The sequence below is a fragment of the Chenopodium album genome, unplaced genomic scaffold, assembly GCF_948465745.1.
Source record: "Chenopodium album unplaced genomic scaffold, dcCheAlbu1.1 scaffold_31, whole genome shotgun sequence".
Classification (NCBI taxonomy): Eukaryota; Viridiplantae; Streptophyta; class Magnoliopsida; order Caryophyllales; family Amaranthaceae; genus Chenopodium; species Chenopodium album.
The window spans coordinates 239,901-263,984 of NW_027665251.1; the positions used below are offsets into that span (position 1 = coordinate 239,901).

The following is a 24,084-nucleotide window of genomic DNA, read 5'->3' on the forward strand; positions in this document are numbered from 1 at the left end:
TTGCTTTGTTCTTAACCATGGCAAAGCAATTGCTGCAAAATTTCAGCAAAAAATACCAAAAAGGAAAGAATTAACATTTTAATACAATGCACTAAGTAAACTTACTGTTTAGGGTGGGTGTAAACTTACTTCACTTCACATCTTCATTGATTAATTTGGAGGGTGACGCCATGGTAGAAAATAAGTTGAAGATGATTTGTCACCTCTTTTTTAAAGAGAGGAGAGAGGAGAGAGTAGAAGGGTTTAATTGAAGAGGATTTGAAACGGAGAGTGAAAGAGGGAAATTAGAGGGGAATTAAAAGAAGGGGAGTGGGATTAGTAAAATAAGGGTCACGTGACCCGCACATGGGGCTCAACGCCGAAAACAACCAAGTCAATGTCAGAGAGTGAAAAAATTTAGAATCAGGTTTTTAGTTGCCAAAAAATTTTACATGGACTTGGGTAGAAGGCTTCGGTACAAATTCGAGTGTCCGGATAGAAATTTTAGGACACAAGGACTTTATCCGAGTTTTGGACACGGGTACGGGGACACGACAAAAATCTTATTTCTAGTATTTTAAATGGATATTATAAATTAATAAGTCCAACACATACAAGTCAAATGTAATATCTAGTTAAAAGGTAAGTTAAAAAAAAGGAGTGGTATTTTTTAAATAAAAATTTTTACTGTAAAACATATGCCTTTTTTATTATAAAAAAATAAAAGAAAGACAGTTGTAGTTTTACTCCTTTCTTTTGTACCTACCCCACGTGGCCACGTTCCCCATAATTTATACTCCTTTTACTTTTACCAACCTCATTCTCTCTCCTCCACCTTTTTTCTTTTCTCTCATTTTTTTCCATGGCAAAATATTCTATTTTTGAAACCATGGCTACCCCCTCGTTCTCTCTCCTCTCCCTCTTTTCTTCACTGTCGTGTCCGAGTGCACAGTGCCAAAATTCGTACCCGAGTCCAGGCCGGGTCGTGTCGATACCATGTAACAGAGAGAAAATATAATAATAGTAATAAAGTTTAGGAGAAGCTAACATGCCAAAAATAAAAAGTATAGAGAAGCTGCCAAGAAAAAAAAAATCACATGAAAGACGAATAAACTTACCTTTTTTTTTTCTTGCCACCATTCTTACCTTTCATTTGTCCCCTAACCCCGAGAAATTCCGGGGACGTCCCCAGGACACGTTGACTTTTTGAGGATGTTTCTGGGGACGGCGTCCAGGGCAATTTTGGAATTTGAAATGTTAAAAACATACAAAAAAAAATATCAGTATAATCTTATGAACGTCGACCCTTTTCCCCAATTCACTTCCAAAATCAAAAGTTAGGGTTTCCCAATTCTCACTCTCTCTCGGCGGCGAGGCTAGCGGCGGCGGTGGTGGAGAGGCTAACGGCTCACCTTCTGTTTCTCACTTTCTTTTTTTGGCCGAAGGGAAGTTCAACACTTTTGATTTATTGTGACAATTTTTTTATTATTATTTTTTTTTTTTTGTTGCACTCCAGAGTATAATGAGTGAAGGATCTAATCCTAATGCTAGTGGTAGTGGATCAGCATCTAATTCTTCTTCTAACAACTCATACTAATGGTCTTCCTTTATGGAAATATGTTACTAAATTGGATAAAAAGGGCACAGTAGGAGGGACTTGGAATTTTAGGTGCTATTTTTGTGGTGAATCTAGGAGCGGAAGTTATTTTAAAGTAAGATCTCAATGGAATTTCTATTTGTAAGAAAGTGACACAACAAGATAAACTTCAAATGACCAAAGAAGAGTATGAAAAAAGGAAGAGAGAGTTAGGACCTAAAGAAGTTCCTTTGCCATCCCAATCTTAATCTCAATCTTATCAAGGAGATTCCTCTAAGAAAAAGCGAGCTGGTGTGAACCCCAATCCTATTTTGAAAGCATATGACATTTCTTCTAGGGAGGAATTAGAGAAAGAGATTGGAAGAATGTTTTATATTGGTGGTTTGCCATTTAATCTTGCTAGAAATCCACATTAATTGAGATCTTATAGTATGGCTGCTAATTTGAATTTACCGAGCTTTCGTCCTCCTGTTTACACTAAATTGCGTACCACCTTGGTAGTCAAAGAGAAAGCCAATCGTGAGAGGTTGTTACAACCAATTCAAGCAACCTGGAAAGATAAAGGGGTTACAATTGTGAGTGATGGTTGGAGTGATCCAACTAGAAAACCTCTGGTATCTTCTAGAAAGGGTCCAATGTTCCTTAAAGTTGTTAATTGTTTTGGACAAATAAAGGATAAGTTCTTCATTTCTAAGTCGATGAAGTAAGTAATTGAGAGTGTGGGTTCTCAAAAAGTAGTTCAAGTAATAACTATAATGCAGCTAATTGTAAGGGAGCAGGAGAACAAATTAAGAGCATGTACCCTCACATTTATTGGACCCTATGTGTTGTGCACACCCTTAATCTTGCTTTGAAAAAAATTTATGTGCGGCAAAGAATACCGAGTCTAATGCGGAAACATATGATTTGTGTAATTGGATCATAGAAGTTCATGGAGATGCCATACAAGTAAAGAATGTCATCATGAACCATAACATGAGATTGACAATCTTCAATCGATTTACTCCTCTTAGATTGCTTTTGGTTGCGTGTATTATTGTTATGTTAAAGAGGGTTAAGCTAAGGAATGGTCATTAGTGAAGAATGGAGTTCTTATAGGGAGGATGACCCGGGGAAGGCAAGCTTTGCAAAGGAGAAGATTTTGAATGATGACCGGGTAGAATACATCCTTGACTTTACCAGACCTATCTATGACATGATTCGTGCTTTTGACACTATATAAGCCGAGCCTTCACTTGGTGTATGAGATGTGGGATTCTATGATAGAGAAAGTGAAACTTGAGATTTACAAGAAAGAAAAGCTTGCTGAAAATGAGAGTTGCCCCTTTTGGGATGTGGTGTATGACATCTTAATATCTCATTGGACAAAGAACAACACTCTTCTTCATTATCTTGCCCACTCATTGAATCCAAGGTATTATTTATTTTTTAGCTTACTTTTGTTAAGAATAAATGATTGTTTTCATGTAATTGTAATACTTACTTATGTTTAACTCTTAAAAAAGGCACTATATCAATGTATAAAAAAGCTAAAGGCGCGCTGAAGCGATAAGGGTTATGCAGCGCTTAGGTGCGCCTCAGTGCGCCTCTCTCTTTGAAGTGAGGTGCAAAAGAGACATGCGCACTATATAAACAATTAAAAATTTTGGCAGAAAATTCAGGTGTGCCTCATGTGCCCCTCAAGTGTGCCTAAAGCGCTTCTAGTGTGCCTTATTAAAATTGCCTCACCAAGCCAAAAACAAAGCGCTTACCCCCTATTGCCTTGCGCCTAGGCGTGCTTTTTTAAACAATTTACTATAGTAATGATTGGCTTCTTGAGGATCCTTATAGAGTTGCTCCTCATAGAAATGCTGAGATTTCTCGTGAAAGAATGATGTGCTTTCAGAGAATATTTCCTAATGAGGATGACCAAGATAAAGTCTATGACGAGTATGCACAGTTCTCACTCATGATGGATTCATTTGAAGACCCAATTTCTCTTTCAAAACGAAGCACCAGAGATCCTTTGACTTGGTGGGCTAACTTTGGTGCCGACACTCCTCTTCTTCAATCTTTGGCTTTCAAGTTGCTTGGATAACCATCTTCTTCATCTAATTCCCCATTCATTCCCTCACTTAAGAGGAATAGGTTGAATCCACGTCGTGCTGAAGATTTGGTTTATATCCACAACCTTAGCCTTTTATCTAGAAATTCCGATCAATATCAGGATGAATGTGGGATGTTGGTGGTGATGCTTTTGATTCAATGGATGTTGTAGGATTCTTCGAGTTTGTTGACCTTTCCCTTGATGAGCCGGAATTGGAGAACGTGTTTATTGAGGAATAATGCTTGATTTTCTTAAGTTAAATGTTATGCTAAACATTGGACTAAATTGTTTGTATTATCATTTTATTTTGTTGCATTAAAATTTTTACAATGCTCCATTTCTTTTTAATATTTAAATTTACATTTACAAAATCGTCGTCCCCATACCCTGGAATATTTAGATTTGCTGTTTTTCGTCCCCGTACATGCCCCCGTACCCGTATTGGTGCAACATAGACAACAGTAACCTTCATAATACTACATGCCTATCTTCTTTATCTTTACCCACCACTACCCATCAAATTTCGATCTAACTCGCAAACCTAACCCGGTTTTGTGGGTCTTGAACAAATATTTTTGATCTGGAACACGATTTAACCCGAACCCATTTAACCCATAAATTGGCGGGTCAAACCCGAATCGACCCGCCGACCTATTTTTATGGGTTTTTCTAAAAAAATTCATTTATTAAAAAATTAAAATCTAGTTTATTGATTGAGTTTGATCATTTGTATATCAGCACACATTCATTTCTCTCTCTCATTTATCTATCTCATATAATTTTTGCTCGAATCCACACCAACAACCTATTACATCAATTATCGACTACACCAATTGCATCCGTATAACCCACATCACCTTCATGCCATCAACTACATAGCCTACACCCGTTCAATTAAAAATCAAAAAAAATTCAAAGTAAGCTTGAAAATATCATAAATTTCTAAAACTAAGCTTAAAAAATCAAATAAAAAATTGTTGTAAATCCGTTAGGTTGACCCAAACCCGAAACTTTGAGTTAGGGTTGTCTCGACCCGTGACCCGACCCGAAATGACCCGTGACCCGGAGTGACAGGTCTAATTTATACCCTAATCTACACCGCATCACCACGACTCGGCACCTAATTCCTAACTGTAGATTTAGGATTTCAAGATGTAGTCGTGTCCGTGCCTAATTAGGTTAACCCATTAGATCTTCTGGGTCCATGTAACTAAAATGGAAATGGACTAACCTTACACAACTTTGAATCAACAAGAAACCAACAAATCAAATAGATTCGTTGTATAATTTTAACTATCTATTACAAAGAAGGAGCATAGTCAAATCATATACTCCCTCCATTCTTTTACGTTCTACTTAGTTGTAGATATGCAATTTAAAGAAATATTGAAAAATTTGAGTAAGCATAAGATCTAAAGCAATAGAAATTGTAAGAATGTAAATTTGTGCCCCCCCCCCCCCCCCCCAAAAAAAAAAAAAAAAAAGTAAGAGAGAGAAAGTGTTAAAAAGTGTAGTTTTTATGGGGTTAAAGAGGTAAAATAATAAAAGGATAAGTCAAAAATGAAACTAAGCAAAGTAAGTAGAACAAAAAAGAACAGACTAAAAAAATAGAAAGTGACTAGAACATGGTAGTAAAATTAGATACCAACCTCCACAACATGGTATCCACAGTGTTTAGCAGCTACATGAGCAAGAGTGGTCTTTCCTAGTCCAGGGGGTCCACAAAGCAAAAGAACCTGCAATTATTGAAAGCTTAGGCTAATCATATAAAGTACAACAAAGAACAAAATCTCGACCAATAATTGGTGGGGTAGAATAATTAATTATACATTTGCCAGTTTCGCATCAAGATTTTTTTTTTTTTTTTCTTACATCATCAGTTCAAAGAATTTAACAAATCTGACCATTTAACTGGTTTTTATTTTCATTCGTACTCAGCTAATCAAATGCATTTAAAGAGAACATACATGTCATCCATAACATCAGCAACTTTTAGTATTACCAAAATAATGAGAAACTAAAAATCTTAGGAAGTAGAATATGAATAAAATTCACCTGCAATTTAAATAATATACTGTTGTCATTTTTACATAATTCTAGAAAAAAAAAAAAAAAAAATACATTCTGAGTTGCCAATCCTCAAACCCAAGACCTCCCAACTCACATAGAATGGTTTAACATTATTTTCATTAGTGCGGTGATAATATCAATATGCATACAAGCTACTCTGGGGATTCCTCATAATATTTCTCGGGCTTACAATAACAGGAGTCACAGGACTGTTGGGTGAATCTCCTAGCAGGAGAAGGAAGTTATGTATAGATGAAAAACGTAACAGGAGTTGTCCCGGTGAAATTACAAACAAAATTGTTTCCTAGGAAGGAAAAATCTATCACTGTGAAGGAAAGTGGTCCCATGATTGTAATGATCACATACTCCAGAATCCAGGTTTATCCAATCCAAGATGTTCAAAGATCAATCCTCTATTAGCTTTTTCCATAATTACACACCCCATGGGGAAAAGAAAGATATAGTTATAATGTAGGAAGTCTAATACAAATGCTATTGATCTATACTATGGTTTTAAAATCAAAAGGGGCCACCATCTCAGTACTGATCACAGGATCACTTTCGTGGGCAATGCGGATAGGTTACGCCAGTAATGGCCTAAAAAAAGCAGCCGTGGTAAGCTTACATACCTTAAAAATGTGCGCTATTTTTCATATCATAATTTCCATTTCAAAATAGACTATGGAAATAATGTTATGAAAACAATGAAAAGGGATTGTCCTTGTTCATAATTTCTCAAAAGATTCACATCGAGCAATAAAATTGATTCTAATAATCAAACCTTTAACCAGTAGTCTTTAAATAATCCAACCATCTAATTATTATGTAAAAACCAATCCTTTCATCCCATTGATTTTGATGCACCAAAGTTATTTTTTTTCTTCTTTATCTTTGGCCACCACCTACACCTTTTGACCACTCATAAAAATAAAAAATAAAAAAATACCACCACCTAAACCCTTTGACCACCACCACCAACAAAACACAACCATCTTCATTCTGTCTCCTCCCCTTCAGAACCACAACACCGTCATCAACACCAACAGCACCATCGTCACCGTCACCGTCACCGTCATTGCCATTAACATCCTTTCATACCCAACATCAAAGCCACGAAAGAGTAATAGAGGAAAGGGAGAAGAAGGGCTGTAAGGGGCAATGGGTTAGGTCGAATGGCCGCTACTGACATGGGTTGGTGGTTTAACAAGATCTCGAGAACAGAGGTCGGAACAAAGACAGGTAGAGGGATATTCAGAAACGAAGGGAGTTTTGTGTCATAGCTAGGGCGTCTCAAAGGCGAGGCCGTTGGATGTAGGAAGCCCCAATGGTTGTAGAGCGACTTACGGTTGCCAGTGGTGGGTTTGAAGAGGTTAACGAGAGAAACCGAGGTTTGAGGAAAACAAATGAGCTAGGTAGGGAAGGTGTTGGCGGTAGCTTAGGTTAAATATTGATGGTCGAGATTCAAGAAAGGGAAGAAGAGAGAAAATGGCAGAGAAGGGGAGGGAAGAGAAAGAGTTCTTAAAAAAAGTTAAATATTCAAAAGGTTGGATTATTAGAATCAATTTTTCCTTTTCTTTATATTGATTGAGCACTACAAAAGCAAACAACAATCGAAGGAAAAAGTATGTGTGTGTGGGGAGGGGGGGGCTTGAAATATTATTGAAAAAACTTAGCTAAACAAGGACTCAAACCATTTATAGATCTTAGAATCATGAAAACTTATTTCCTTCATTAGTGAATTTCAATTTAATTACCTTAGTGTTATAATCTCACTGCCTCAATTATATAACATTTGCAACAATGTCTTGCTCATTCTCCTAAGCAAAAATTTTTGAAAAGCAATTAGAAATAGTTAAGGGCGTATGATTAAGACAAAGTAAAAGAAAGAAGTGAGGACCAACCTTTTAGACATGTGAATATGTAATTATGAAAAGTAGGAGAGAGAAAGTAGGACAAAATTTTTAGTGGGAGCATTTGAGTAAAAAAGTAGGACAAAGATAAAATTTTAAGTGGGGATATATACCCAAGGAAAATTTGTCAAAAAAACCCTTTTAAATGCACCATTTTGCGGAGGAAAAAAAAAAAAGCTTTATCGTAAAAGAAAACCCGAAGTTAAATATTTTTTGTTAAAGACAACTTGGCACCACTAATTCAGTCAATTAACCTCTAGTTTCTCCTAATTACCCTCCCCCTCCCCTAAACCGACAGCCCACCTACCCACCACCTCAACCACGAAAACAAAAACCACTACTGCAACTTGTTTTTCGAGGATAGAGAATTTTACACAGAAAAATGGAAGATGAAGTTTCTGCCATTCCACACAATCTTATTTTCTACCACATTCTCACAAAGCTGCCCATCAAAATGCCAATGCAATTCAAACTTGTTTTCAAATTAAACAATGGTATTCTACTCTCTCTTCTCCTCAATTTGCGCTTGCTTACATTCGATCATCACCCTTTATTCACCCTTTTTTCCCAATTCAATTATTGTTTATTCAGAATTATCCAAAATTTTATGTGAATGGTTCGAAAATGGCTGGGGTGGTTTTTGTGCTGGTGGTGGGGGTAGATCGCTGAAGAAAGGGAGGGGGGTCGGCAGGCGGTGGAGGTGGGTCGCTGAGGGTGGGGGGTTCAAGGCGGCAAGTGGGGGAGGGGGTGGGTGGCCGATGGTGGGGGGTGTTTTTTTTTTTTTTACAAAAATTTATAAATAAATTTAATTTTTAATTTGTTAAGTAAGAGTTAGAGACTAATTAGAAGAAATTAGAGGTTAATTAAGTGAATTAGTGGTACCAGGTTAAAAAAAATTGAACTTCAGATTTATTTTTTACAATAAAGCTTTAAAAGGTTTTTTTCGCAAAATGGTGCATTTAAAAAAAAAAAATTGACAAATTTTCCTAGACCCAATAAAGAAAGAAAAATTGTTACAGACAATGTGTAACATCCATTTAATGTTGCACATAATATATAAAGAAGGTAGTATAATAGTCCGCAATGAAGTCCATCCATTCAACATTAAAAATTCTCCATAGGCTATTAATTCATTTTGACCTTCTAAAATAAAATAAAAAAATAAAATAAAATAAAAAAACCTAACAACAGTAATAGACTTAAATACCACTGAAGGCACCACACAAAAAAAAAAAAAAAAAAAAGGATGACCATCCATTCATTACTTTAGCAAAGATTCTACCTTCTAAAAGAGCATCAATGTACTAAACATTTAATGCGACAACAAATCTCCTACTTTTGATCAATTATGAACCAATGCACTATATTGTGAAGCTAACACAAAAATGACAGCCACTATCATTCAACTTAATCAATATACCGATGTTCATAATTTAACCTTGTATCTAACCTTTATACATGTAATTAAATGCACATGAAAGTAGGGTGGTCATTGGAAAGCTACCCAACGGCAATAGGGTCAGGCCACCTATTAAGGGTATTTGGTCCTTCTATGTCCCTATTAATAAAGGCCATTAGGACTTTTTATATGATAACATTCAACTATAGGCACCACATGTCCATTTTGACCCAATAACCTTTCCCCTTCTCTCTCATATTCCTCTTAAAGAGTTCTTCTTTCGTCTTTTTGCTCTTTGGGTTTTTTTAAACAATTTTTTTTATTGGCTTCACTTTGAACCCACTTATAATTGGCCTTAGCCTTGATTTTTCCCACCTTCAATTGTGAATAAACCACAAGGCCACAGTAGAACCACCTCACTAGTACTAAGACTTGACTTGCCCAATAATTATGCCTACAATCAAGCAACCACATAACATGCTTGCACAGAGAGAGAAGGGGGGGGGGGGGGGGGGGGAGAGAGAGAGAGAGAGAGAGAGAGAGCACATAAATTTTGTTATAGTTATTGATTCTTAGTCTAGATTGGTATACCTTTTGTTTTCTTTCAATTGTGTTTGTTTTTGTTATTTTAAGAAGCTTTGGTAGCAATCTACAATGGCATGATGAAAACAAACTTTGGAAATATAAGAGTGAGATTGCCATGCAACCATCATAGACTTTTGCCAACAAAAGTAGTTTCTAAATGCTGACCTTTTGATCTGGCGTCCTTGAACTATTTTGCTTCGTGTTTTGCACATTATCAATAACTTTAGGCCTATTGTTTTCTTGCTCAAAATTAGATGAAGTCTCTGTGTACTTTCCAGCATATTTAGGTCCTCTACTCTTCCCGGGAAAACTAGCACTAGAATGTTTCTGATGGAGGGGAAGAGAAGAATGTCGTCTCAGTGCAGATAAAACCTCATCTTCAGTGTTTCTAATACCATTACCAAAAACTGCAGCATCCCATTGTTTCAGCCAAGAGAGAACCTGTATGCAATAATATGACATAAAATAAAATAAAATAAAATAAAAAAAAAAAAAGGAGAAGAACAAAAGCCAATTGGTAAAGAGTTCATACTTCAGAAAAAGATTAAGGTGAACATACCTCTCTATTTGTTTGTTCGTCACTAAGAAGCTCAGTAAAAGATCTTGGAGCATATTTGTTAACCCAAAGTTCTTCAGTCATAACTGAAGATTCTGGAGGTAAAGTGTCTTGGACTTCAGAACTAGACTGTAAAGCCTACAGCAACAAAGCAAAAAATTAAATTACCATTTAAAATTTGCACAAATTAACAATAGTCGAAAAAGGGGCATAGAATCCTATCAACATATTTCAAGTCAAGATCCAGATCAACTAAAAACTATAGGCAGTTGTTATGGACTGGCTTCCGGCAATCGGTAAACAACAATTAATTGTAATAATTTAAATAGAAGGAAAGCTTAAAGCTTGATTGATTAAGGATAGAAGGAAGGTTACAACTAATAGCTTGAGGCTATTACTCTCATAAGTAGCTTGAGGCCACCACTCTCACAATGTGTTTCACTCAATTTCTGGATGCCTTCCCTTAACACAAAACATACTACTTATACTAAAATGGTCAAGGATAACCTTAAGGCTTAGCATGTGATACTTAGCTAATTTAGCAAAACATAAATAAACAACAATGTAACCAGATTGCTTTCTTTCCTTCTTTCATTCTTAATTAAATTTGTCTTCATCTTCATTGGCTGCTGCTCTTGCTTGACCATGTAGGACTTTCCTTCTTCTTGCATAAACTTTCGTAGGCGGTTAACCCGGCTTGGACTATTTGGATCCGTGACAATACCCCGCCCCAAAAGACTCACCTTATCCTCAAGGTGGAAGTCCGGAACCAGCAGTTTAAGGACTCCCCGTCTTCCCATGTGGCGTCAAACTCCGGCATGCCCTTCCATTTAAAGAGAACTTCCCAACTTGCTTCCTTGCCAACCGCTGCATGCCTGATTTCCAATATTGATTTCCAATATTGCTTCGGGTTCTACTATTAACTTTCCGGCACAACTGGGTTGACCTAAGCCATTCCCACCGCGCACTTTAGTTGGGAGATGTGGAACACGGGATGAATTTTACACGCCGATGGCAATTCCAATTTATAAGCTACCTTTCCCCCCCCCTCTGCAGCACTGTATACGGCACATAATATCGCGCCCCTAGCTTCTCGAATGGTCGTTTTGCCAATGTTTTCCCAAACGATATGGCCGTAGTTTCAGATAAACTGCTTCTCCCACCGCAAATTCGTCCTCTATTCTCTTCTTATTAGCAAATTCTTTCAGCAATTGTTGTGCCCGAACTAAATTAAGTTGCAGCTCCTCCAACACATAATCTCGCTCCTTCAGCCACTCTTCCAGAGTGTCAACAGGCGTTTGACTGGACCCCAAACGCCACAACTTAGGCGGATCTCTGCCATAGACCACCTTAAAAGGGGTCATCTTCGTGGAAGTATGTGGTGATGTATTATACGAATACTCCGCCCATGCTAACCACTTAGCCGGGAGATAGACCTCTAGCCTTTTATTCACTATTTGCGTCTGACCATCCGTTGGGGATGGTACAATGTGCTTCGTTTCAAACTTGTCCCCTGCAAACGGAATAGCTCTTTCCAAAAGACGCTCATGAACACTCTATCACGATCGGAATAGCTCTTTCCAAAAGACGCTCATGAACACTCTATCAGAAACATTTGATGAGGGAAACCCATGGAGGCGCACGATCTCCCGGACGAAATGGTCCGCCACCTTCAACGCATTAAAGGGATGTTTTAGCCAAATAAAATGGTTGTATTTGGACAGTCGGTCCACTACAACCAACACCGAATCAACCCCTTTAGACAGGAAGCCCTTCCACAAAATCCATGGACAAATCCTCCTAAATCGCTCCCGAAATCGGAAGGGGCACCCAAAGGGTGTCGCTGCGAAGCATCGCTGGCAGACTTCACATTTGCGCACAAATTCTCCGACGTCAGTACCAATCTGCGGCGATCCGAAGGTAAGATTTAACCTCACCGTCATGGCCACCAGTAAGGGTGGCGTGATATTCCTTCAACAATTCAGGAATAAACTTGGACCCTTCCCTTTTACAGAAGCCTACTGCCCACTTGCATAAACCTATTTGGACCATTTCCTTCCTTTAGGCCTTTCTTGAGTTGGCCAACCAAGTATCCATTTCTAACTCTTTCTCCAATTAGCAACGAATTAGGCCTGGGAAACTACTTGGCCCAATTCCCCTCCTAGGCGTGATAAGGCATCCGCAACCCGATTCGAGGCTCCAAGTTTGTATTACACCTCAAAATCCAACCCGACTAACTTCCTTAGCCATTTTTGATAAGTCTCCCCCAACCTCTCTTTGTTGTGTAATGTACCGAAGACTTTGTTGGTCAATTCTTACCACAAAGTGTCGGCCCATTAAGTAGTGCTTCCAACGAATCATGGCTAAGCAAATGGCCATTAATTCCTTCTCGTAGATGGATTTGGCTTGTGCCCGAATTCCCAATATCTTGCTAGAGTTTGAGAAAATTTTGGCTCCGTGGAGCTCATCAAGTAACTCATCAATAACCGGAATTGGGTATTTATCCGGCACCGTCTCCTTGTTTAGAGCCCGATAATCTACACCAAAAGTTGTCCTTCTTCTTAACAAGTAGTACCGGACTAGAAAAAGAACTCATAGAGGGGCGTATAATTCCGGCTTCAATCATCTTTTTTATGAGTTTCTTGATGTCATCTTTTTGGATTTGTGGGTACCGGTATGGGCGAACACTCACGGGATTGCTGCTTCCATCCTTGAGTGAAATGGAATGCTCATGTTGGCGTTGTGGAGGAAAGCCTTTGGGCATCTAAAAAACATTTTCATATTTTTCAAGTATGGGCACAAGGTAGTCAAGGTTGGGCCTCACGAATTGGGCCACAAGCTCACTAGCTAAAAAACTGACTTCCACCATAATTCCCACCTTCTCTTTACCCAAACTTCTCACCATAGCTTTGAGGGAAACTTGGGACCTCTCAAGGGTGGGGTCGCCGGTTAAGGTGACCGAAACTCCGGCGACGGTGAACCTCATGACGCGGGTCATCCAATTAGTGGTTACAACCCCCAATTTATCTCACCATTGAATCCCAAGTATCACCTCGGCATTTCCTAAGGCTAATGGTAGGAAATCTTCGGTGATCGTAACCCCTCCATCAAGCTTGACCACCACCCTCCTACACACCCCACGCCTAGGGGTGATAATGAGACTGAGCTATTCGTGAACTGTTCGAGCTCGGTTCAGTCAAAGCTCGGTCAAAGCTCGGTTTGACGAGGCTCGACTCGAGTTCGAGTTCGGCTCGAAACCTTAACAAACTGAGCCGAGCAAGTTAAAGCTCGGCTCGAAAGCTCGTGAACAGGCTCGATTAAATATAAACATATAGTGTATTTTTAGAAAAATATAAACTTTTTTATTTTAGTTAAAAATTTAATTATGAATATTTAAAAATCTGATTAAGATCTAAAAATCAAACTATAAACCAAATCTAATAACATGCATTTGTTTATTTCAGCCCAAAAATAAAAGCCCAGCGTCACATACCTTTAGGCCTTTCATATATAAACTAAAAAAAAACCTAACTCCTTGAGTTTCTCTCTCCTGCACTCCCTGCCTCCCCAAGTCCCCAGCTTGCTTCTAACATGAGAAGCTTTTTACTCTCTCCTCTAATCCTCTATTAATCTACTTCCATCAGAAAAAACATTACATCTCCATCTCAATACCAACCCAACACCGCTCCACCAACATCCTCATCGTCACCACTAGCCAAGACGCTCAATCATTACACCTCGTCATCGTCTCCTATATCAATCTCCTTAGCTTGTATGTAAAAGTAAATTGTAATCAATTAATCGGATTTTGTGTGTATGTAATCTGGTTTGATAAATTGAATTTATGAGTAGAAATTAATAACATTGGAGTCTACAGCATTTTTATTTGATTAAATGGTTTAGAAAAAAAAAACAGGCTTTAACCGGGCTGTATGGAGTCACGAACTCGAGCCGAGCTTCGAACCTGCGTATGGAGTCACGAGCTCGAACCGAGCTTAGATTTCTAAGCTCGTCGAGCTTCGAGCTTGAGCCGAGCCTGCTGTGAGACAAACGAGCTCGAGCCGAGCCTACCACTATTCGGGCTCGGCTCGAAGGTTTAGCACCCCTACCCACGCCCTTTAACTGTGTCTCCATTTCCGAGAGCCACTCCGAATTCCCCACTACCATACACCTCTAGAGGCAACTTCGACACTAATTGCGCCGAAGCGAAATTGTGCGTTGCTCCCGAGTCGATCATCACTACTACCCTTCGCCTTTTAACTTCACCCCCTAACTTCATAGTTTTCGGGTTTGAAAGACCCACCCGAACACAAGGACATTTCTATAGCGGGTTCACTAGATTCCCATGCTTTAACTTCTTTTTCCATCTCACTATCATCCCGTTCCTATTCCCCGGCAACCATGAGAGTGAGCTCCTTTCTCTTGCAACCCACCCCCCACCATCACACCGAAAGCAAAGTCCCTTCGCTCGCCGGTCTTGTAACTCGAACTCCGTCAATCGGTGTGTGGTACCCATGGTCTTGCTTTGCACCACGGAACTAGGCTTGCCAGACGATTCTAGAGGTTTGGCCAAACCTTTGGGACTACATTGCTAGGTAGCCCGTAAGTTTTAATCAAGACCCGCTTGCATTCTTTTCTCCAGTATTACTAGAACTCGAACCCACGAACAGGTTACTCTTCCATCCTCCCACTATCTTCTTCCCTAGCAGTGCTCGGTTTTTTTCTTCAATTCGTCCCGCAATTTCCATGGTCTTCTCCAAACAAGGTGGGTTAAGCAACCTCCACTCGGTTTTAATGTCTCCCTTCATACCGTTGATAAATTAACCAAGCATTAAGCTCTCCGGAATGCCCTCCAAAGGTGCCACCATCTTGATGTACCGCCGGCGGTATTCGACCACCATGCCCTCCTGAGACACTGCTAACCACTGCTCGTGCTCGTGCTCGTGCAAGGTGCTGGAGTGAGAAGGGAGAAACTCGTTCAAGACCCGTTGTTTGAGATCCAGCCACCCGTAGATCAGTCGCCGCCTCTGCTCCCATTGAAATCATTTCAACGCCGCTCCATCCATGGCAACAACCGACACCTCCATCTTCTCTCTTTCTATCAACGGATAGAATTCAAAGTACATTTCTACCCTCGCACTCCAGTTATCCGGGTCGGATCCATCAAAAATTTCGGAGTTTCCAATGGCCTCCGCCACCACCGTCGTCTCCACCACCTCTCCAGCCGCCGCCGCGCCAACCACGAGGGTCACTCCTGTTCTTCGTACGGCCACCCACCCGGCCCCCCACTGACTTGGCTCGGGCCTAAGCGAAAGTGAAGCGGTGGGCCTACCCATCCCAACCAGGGATATGCTGGGATTTGCAAAGAGCAGCACCTTACGATGTTATCGCGTTCCAATTCTGGTTGTAGGATGTTTTCCCCTTCCAACGGCAAAACCGGAGGATTGGGTTGTTGAGGCTGGGCTTGCTTTGCTTTCTCCAGTTCTTGTTGTAATTTGGTGATTTTGGCACGATCGATTGCGCCTTGTGTGTCGACATCGGTTCTGAACTGGTCTATGCGACCTTCAAGCCGAATGGTGGCTGCGGCCACCACCTCCTCCGTCTTTTTTCGTTCGTCCTCCATAAGCGCCTTGACTTCTGCCGCCACTACCCTTGTAAGGGAGTCTCCCTCTCCTTGTAGATGCAGCTTTCAGGCTGAAGAGCTTATACCACTTTGTTATGGACTGCTTCCGATAACAACAATTAATTGTAATAATTTAAATAGAAGGAAAGCTTAAAGCTTGATTGATTAAGGATAGAAGGAAGGTTACAACTAATAGCTTGAGGCTATTACTCTTTCTGGATGCCTTCCCTTAACACAAAACATACTACTTATACTAAAATGGTTAAGGATAACCTTAAGGCTTAGCATGTGATGCTTAGCTAATTTAGCAAAACATAAATAAACAACAATGTAACCAAATTGCTTTCTTTCCTTCTTAATTAATTTTGTCTTCATATTCATTGGAGTTGTCTTAATGTTCCCTGCTGCTCTTGCTTGACCAATGAGGACTTCCTTCTTCTTGCATAGACTTTCATACCGGGATTGAGGCTTGGACTATTTGGATCCGTGACAGCAGTTAGGCACCACATGTTCATTTTTATTTAGACTTTGCTTGCAAATTTTACCTTTCACTTGAAAGGGTTTTTTCTTGGTTCAAGCATTAGGATGTTTAATCTTTCTTTATGTTTCTTCAAGTTCATCAAAGCTAGAAAAATTTTAGTTTGTTACGGCTAGATTATTTAGTTGTTAGCTAATTAACATGTGTTTTATGTTAGCATAAGATAAATTATTAATCTCTCTAAAAATCCTATTATTTAGGGATATTTATTAAGGAAAGAATTCTTGTTTGATTGGTTTTGGATCTAAAACAAATCAAATTTGGTGGGTTGTGAAAATTGTGTAAGACTTGGTCTTCAACTCTTAGGTTTACTAGTTTGTTTTAGTTAGGGACTTGTCCCAATCTTCCTAGGGAAGCTAGCTTATATATAGGGTTGTACACACATTTATTATTCATATATGAAATACATTAATAATTAGTTTGAGTTTAAACACTTAACTTTTGGTTGATTGCGATCAATTGTTGTTTTGTTTGTTTTAGTTAAATAATTCATTTGCATAAACTAGTCTAGCTAGGTTCCTTGTTCTTAGTTTGTATGGAGATTAATTAATTTGGTGGATTCTTAGTTAATTAAGCTCAAAATCTAGGCTAATTCGTGGCTAGTATTCTGTATCGAATTTAGGGTTAGATCATATCCTTGTGACTTTGGGTTTTCCGACTAAGATTCACATCATCTTTTGTAATACCCTAAATTTTTCTATTTTAAGTTTCGAGACGAAACTTGTTTTAAAGAAGGTAGATTGTAATACCCGAATATTTTATGATTTTATATAACATATATTATAAGAAATATATTTATTTATTTATTTTTATTTATTAAATAACTATCTTAATTTCATAAATTTATTTTAGAGTTCGAAAAGTTTTAAACCCCTATTTAAATACAATGTAAAGCGTACATAAACTTTTTAAACCCTAAAACTATATTTTGATATTTATATTGTTGTGCAACTTCAGAATCTATAAAAACGTTGCCTTCGTTTTTATTTCGTTCATGAACTAACCTAACAAAACGGAGTCTCAAAAGCCCTTGACCACTTTAAGACAGATCGATCTTAAGAAGATCCCCTTCCCTCTTGTATGAGGCGCGTTGCCATCGTCTCTTTCTCCTTTTTCCGTTGCAGGTATCTAAACATCTAGTTTATGAATACGAAAGCCTTTGGAATCTAAACCTTGTGCGAGAGTCCTAATTCCTTGATTTATGAGCCATTAATTCTTCCAATTATCATCACCTAGTTAATTATTGATGAACCATTATAGCCTCATTCAGAATTGATCAGCTTATACCAAATACTTTTGGATCATTTAACATCATAATCATCACTATCTTCCTTCTTTTTCTTTTTTAATTTTTACGAGTGGGGTATTAATATAACTCCACCTATAAAATCCTCCTCCTATCAAAATTAGCCAATGACACAGTATGTACATGCTCGTAATTGCCCACCTTCCGTTTATCCGCCAAGTCTTGTTGTTTCATTGGAAGGTAATCACACTATCAATATTTTGGAGTCATATGTTTATATTTTTGTCTAGTAATCACACGAATCTTATTTCTTGATTTTGCTTGATTATAAATTCTTGTTTGTATTGATTGTACATCGTATTATTGTATATAAATTTTATGATTTATTATTTGTATGATCAAGATTTATATATATATGATTAGTGTGTGGTATTACATGATTTATTAGTTAGTAAATCGGGGGTGTTACATCTTTAGTATTCTTTTTTGGTTTTAACTTTAAGCTTATTCACACAATATTCCATTTTTTCTGTAGCTCATTACAGAAAAGAGGGTTTTCATTTTACTCAAGTAAATTTATTTGACTTAGGGTGAACTACAATGGTAGATGGGGAAAAGTCAAAAAAGATAATGTTACTAGTGACGGTGGTGGGATGGCATGACATTATGGTGGGATAGTGGTGCAATGACGGTGAAATGACGGTGGGTTGATGAGCATGGTAGTTAGAAAGGAGAATAAACAAAACTGAGGCAAAAATCATGTCATAAGTTTGGCACGTAAAGGTCAAAATCGGAAAATAATAGTCAAGTGTTGAAAATCTGATAAAAGGTACCTCCTCACAAAACAAAAAAAAAAAAAAAAAAAAAAAAAAAAAAAATTTAAGTTCCTACTTTGCCACTTTTTAGATAAAAAAATCCTTTGTTACATAGACCACTTAAAAGGGCCCTTCCTGACAAATTTTTCTAAATATTTTGTTATCTTAGCTTTATTATGCTAATAAAAGATTTATCTACAGCTTTTTCCTACAACTAAATCTTATTCTGAAGTTGGTTTTCAATAATAGAGAGAGGAAGATAGAAAAAATAAAGAGAAGAGGAAGTATAATTAAAAATTAGATCAGACCAAAAAATCAGATTAGATTAAAAAAGTACAAATATATTCCAAATAATTATATGTCGGTTCAATATATAAGTTGGAAGTGATGAAAATAGTTCATACCAAATCAATAAAGAAGATAAGCTGAGCTAAACACAACCTAAATGTAGTTAATAGTATGGATAGAATCTAATAATACATACTTGATTATGAAATCATACTAATTAATTCAAAAGAAAACAGCAATCTCAAACCAAACCAAGCTATCTTAACGCTTGCCAACCAAGCTCAAACAAAAAATCTACACAATTGTAGGCTCCACTAAGGAAACAACATTGAAAGTCCTTCAAATGAGAGTCTTATAAAACTCATAGCTAGTAGCCCTTGTAATATCAATAGCCTAGGTTTTGTGAGTCCTCTAGCACATACACAATTTTGATAATTCTTAATGATTTTAAATAATGGTTACTTGCTTGTCAGAACTGTTTAAGATCCAAACAATTACAACGATAAGGTATAAACACATATTATAAAGAATTAAAAAAGATTCATTCAATCAAGACTGCATAGTATCCACTAAGGGTGTGTTTTGTTCAAACTACATTAACCTATTTCATAAAAAGTATAAGAAATTTAAAACAAAACCAAGTTCACATATGTCAAAAGTCATTTTACATCAAAAGCGCATCCTAAGTAGATATTTCATAAAGCATGAAACCCTGAGGACCAAGAAATAGGAGTACCTTCAGCAGTGCATCCTGCTCTGCGTTTTGCAGCAGAACACAGACTGATTCTGAGATAAGACCTGCAAGTAATTCAATTTAGGATACGGAAAACATCTAAAACAAAAAAATTCAGTAACCAAAGAGAAATATACCGCTGGATGTGGCTGACATATTGGATTTCTTAACAACATTATCATCGCCAACTGAAAATGTATGCCTGTCGAGCTTGGCATAGACTCGTTCACCAGATCCAGAGGGGGCAGTGATTGGCACACAATCACCATCAATTTCCGAGGCAAAACGCGACAAATATATCCCATTGTCGTGCTTCTCTAGTTGAATAAAGACGTCAGGCGTTTCAATTTCAGTTCTAACCCTAACCCTAACACACTCATCATAGTCGGTATCCAGTGGGGATCGAGGACGCTTCTTGTCATTGGAGGGAATCTGAGTCCGAGATTGGGAATGTCGATGCGGAGAAGGAGGTGCTTCTTCAGATTCATAATGGTCATCCTCAATTTCGAATTTGTCTTCTTCGACTTCTAGTTGCACCGAGTATTCTTCTTCCTCCTCCTGCTGGTTGACCTCTAGCCATTGAAGCTCATCTAAGTCGGGAAATTCCATTTTTGAACGTCAGGGTGGAACCGCTGACCTAACCCTCGAGCAAGTGAAGAAGAGGAAGAGGAAGAGGAGAAGGAGGAGGAGGGTTTCTGGCGGGAACAGAAAAAATTGCTTTTGGAGTTTGGACATTGGGTAAAAGTGGCTTGAAACTGTGAAAGTGACACAGTATGGATTAAATCCACAAACCGAACCAAACCAAACAGAATATTAATACGGTTCGATGTTGTTTTCCAATTCGGTTCACTTCGGGGAAAAAAATTAAAAAAAAAAATTTGTTTGGCTACGATGATTGTTTTCTATTTCCTTTATTTTAAAAAACTAAAAACCAAATAAAAGAAACGAAAAAAGGTGTTTTTAATTTTTTATTGTCAGTTTTCAAAATTATTATGATTTTAATAAATTTAACTAATTTTTTATTCATTATAAGACATATATCATATGATTTTGAAAAAACAGAAACCACAACGATACCAAATGAATCTGAATTGCGGTTCGATTACGATTTTGGTTTAAAAAAAACTTGAGAAATTAAATTTAAAACCAAACTTTTGGCCCATTAATACATAAGCCCATACCCCTTTAACTTAAAAGTCTTTCTAATTTTACCCTTTCATATACTAGGGTAGCTAACGAGCTAGCTAGTCATGTCCACCAGTCGGTGGCGGTGGTGTGTGTGCCGTGCATGTGAGGTGAGTAAAAGGGAGGGGAAAAATTAAGGGGAAAGAAAAATAAGAGGAGAGAGAAAGAGAATTTACCTTTGGGTATTCTCCACTAATGCGGGAGCAATAGTCCAATATGGGTTTTTTTGAAAATTCATGGAGTTTTTATAAAGCCTACACTATGTTTTAGTTATTATTAATTATTAGGATTTTGCCTATGGGTTTTTACCTTTCACTTGAAAGGATTTTTCCTATTTTTAGGCTTTAAGAGTTTTAGTTATTAGAATATTTATTTGTTTAATTCATTTATGTTAAGATAGATTTAGTAGTTGGTTATAAATATAATTAGGAGATATATTAGGATTAGGATTCTTAATATTCTATCTTATTTTAGGATATAATTATTAGTTTCATGTCTTATCTTTGTACGTATAGGCGTCATTCGAAGCGCGCCTACCTAAGCATGTTGTGAATATGCTTGGCACTCATACGATTAGGGACAAGGAAAGTAGGGAGCCGCCAACAAGTTTTTAAGGAACTTGTAAACCGTTCACGGATCATTTAAGGTAACCACGATAAAAGGACAACGATAGGCAACAACGATTGACCCATGAAGGTTACACCCTATTCATAATCCATGAGATTACTAACTCCATATGGTTCGAAACCACGAAAAGAGGATTGGGGATGATGGTACGAAGTGAGTCATGGAGTCACATTCGCCAGTATTGGCCTCTACTCGATTCTGTTGGGTTTCGGTGAGTCCGACCCATCGCGGAAAGAAACCCGACCCAAAACCAAACTCACAATAATTATAACCATAAAGCATAATTAACATAAACACAAGACTAAGTAAGAAACTAATACCTTTGTAGCGTGCTTCGCTCACTTAATTGAGCTCTTACATCGAAAGCTCTTAGCCCCGCTCACACGAGGACCTCCTACAAAGTCCACCCGCAACGCGAGCACCGAAAGTTGGTATATTGCCTTGGAGTTTGCAAGGCCTGATCTAAACCCGAGTAATTAATTGTGTTCAAAGGTTTTCACACTGCGATGCCTTTTTCAACACTTACTCAAGTGCTTTTCCCAATACCCCAAGTTGGGTATTTATGGGGAAATGCAAGAGTGAGAAATGATCACCTATCAATGTGGGAGATTTGATTTTTCCATTTTATTTTAAATCTAAAATAAAATTCAAGTTAAGAGTTATCAATTACCAACCAAACACAAAATAAAACAGATAAAGCAAGCTAATAACTAGCAAATACAATTTAACTAACACGATATCAAGACAAATAAGATAAGGGAAATGGATCAAACACTAATTAAACATAATAAAAAAAAGCAAAGGGATTGGAGGAGTCATGATAAGGGGATCAGTTGGGAATCCTTAAGAACTAGCTTCTTTCCCAAGTTGCTAGAGTTACAAGACTCCTAACCTGGGAAATGATTTCATGATAATACAAACAATCAACATTGTAAAAGGAGATTAAACCTCAACTCGAATATCTCTTTGCTGAAGAAGTACAAATAATAATTATGATTCCTCTACTACTATTCTACTATAAGTATCCGAAATTAGGTTTGCAAACGATTCAAGTTAAATTGAGTTTTAGGTTGTTCTAGCTAAGTTTGATAAGACTTTTTGTGTTTGAACTATCTCAAGCTTGAATGAGCTTTTAAATTTCTTGTTCGAGCTTGTTAAGAATTTGGCTTGTTTGAGCTTTGTTCCATGAATGTGCTCGTTTGCACATTGAGTTCGAGCTCGGGTTTAAATGAGCTTATAAGTTTGATTTCATAAACGAGTCATATCATATATTTTTGTAAAGAGATTGTTTTTAACGATCTTATTCATTCGTTTCATTAAATTCATTTTATCGTCTATCTTCCCATTAGAAAAATTTATGAAAAAGTCTACCCACACATCTGAATACTTGACAAAATATGTTTATTTCTTAAAATTTAGTTTCCTCTATAAGATATATAACGATATTAAAAATTTTAAACTACGAGTTATATCTCAACTAGTACAAGCATCTGAATAAACGTAAATGAGTTGTTCGTGAACATTAACAAGCCGAACATGAAGTTGTTTGACCTCGACTCGTTTACTAAGTGAGCTTAAGATTTTTGTTCAACCTTGTTTATTATCTTAACGAATAGGCTTGGCCGAGCTTTGATTGAGCTTGTTTGCGAGTGGTTTGCGAACGTATCGGCTCATTTGCATCCCTAACCATAATCAAGATTTCAAGCATGTCATGGAATAAATTAGTCAAGAGAATCAAATTAGTGTCAAATAATCACCCAAGATATCATTTCCCAACTTCATCCAAGGTAACAATGGAATACCATGTATTGGAGTGATCAAGTTCAACACAAGAATTAACAACACACTTAAAAGAACAATAATCTACAATCTTGTCATCAAATTTTCTAAAATCTACAATTAAGCTACTTTTTCTCTATCAAAACCCTAACTTGGGAGGCTAATTCTCTCTAAATTCTAAGACTAATGAAATAAAATAAAATTTAGGTGATATCTTTCTTTCTTTCTTTATTTATTTATTTATTGTTCGTGATCCATCAAAAGAGTATAATACAAGGTTAATTAAAAGAAATTAAGACTATAAGAAAAATTGAAAAGAAAATGAAAGCAAAAGAAAAAAGAAAACTTAAAATAAAAGGGAAGGGAAGAAATTAAAAATATCTACTCCTCTGCATTTCATTGCGTGGGTTTGTTGCAACTCCTTCAAATTCTTTCTTTCCTCTTTTAAAGCAAGGCCCTTTGATTGAAAACATGGCCCATCATCAAGTCTTAATTAAAGAATGGCCTTTTTATTGGCCAAATAACTAGATTGGTAAAAAAAAAAAATAGGGATAAACGACAAATTGGTAATAATAAAATCTCAGGCAACAAATTGGTACAAAAATAGATCATAAGTGTGACTTGTACAAAGGCTATAAATACACCATGTTTTTGCTTTTAATACTACTATTTAGCCAAAAAGTCACCCATGTCCCTTAATTATGTTAGCTTGGCTTTGTTAGTATGGTAGATTAGATATTATAAAACAAACAAATGCCATGGTAACTAACTTATTACATGTTTTCATTCATATCCTAGAAAAAAGAACACTCCGCATTTAATTAAATTATTTTTTACCACTGAAAAGGGTGTAATTAAAATTTGGCCAAAATAACAATAAGAAAAAGAGTAAATAGGTAAAAATTCTGAAAAGTAAAAAGGTTTACAGTAGTTAAAAAAAAAGTTGTCTTTTTGTACCAATATGGAAGTAGAGATTCTATTATAAGGTGTCCATTACCTAGCAATACATGCTAGTAGAGGGACCTAGTTTCTTCGTTTTATCATTTTACTTGGTATGTTTTCCACCAA

The 24,084-nt window shown here is 37.2% G+C and overlaps 1 protein-coding gene across 1 annotated transcript in view; it reads right to left on the reverse strand.

Moving 5' to 3' along the window:
* LOC145622615 (uncharacterized) overlaps window positions 1–20,151 on the reverse strand; it is a 43,782-nt gene extending 23,631 nt beyond the window's left edge. Inside the window, exons 1-5 of the mRNA XM_081676422.1 lie at window positions 19,563–20,151; window positions 19,429–19,490; window positions 10,186–10,320; window positions 9,792–10,067; window positions 5,312–5,398 (exon numbers count right to left, since the gene is read on the reverse strand). Of these exons, the coding sequence (XP_081532548.1) occupies window positions 5,312–5,398; window positions 9,792–10,067; window positions 10,186–10,320; window positions 19,429–19,490; window positions 19,563–20,034 (1,032 nt within the window). The 5' untranslated portion in view covers window positions 20,035–20,151. The remainder of the gene's footprint in view (window positions 1–5,311; window positions 5,399–9,791; window positions 10,068–10,185; window positions 10,321–19,428; window positions 19,491–19,562) is intronic.
* Window positions 20,152–24,084: the final 3,933 nt, after the last annotated feature.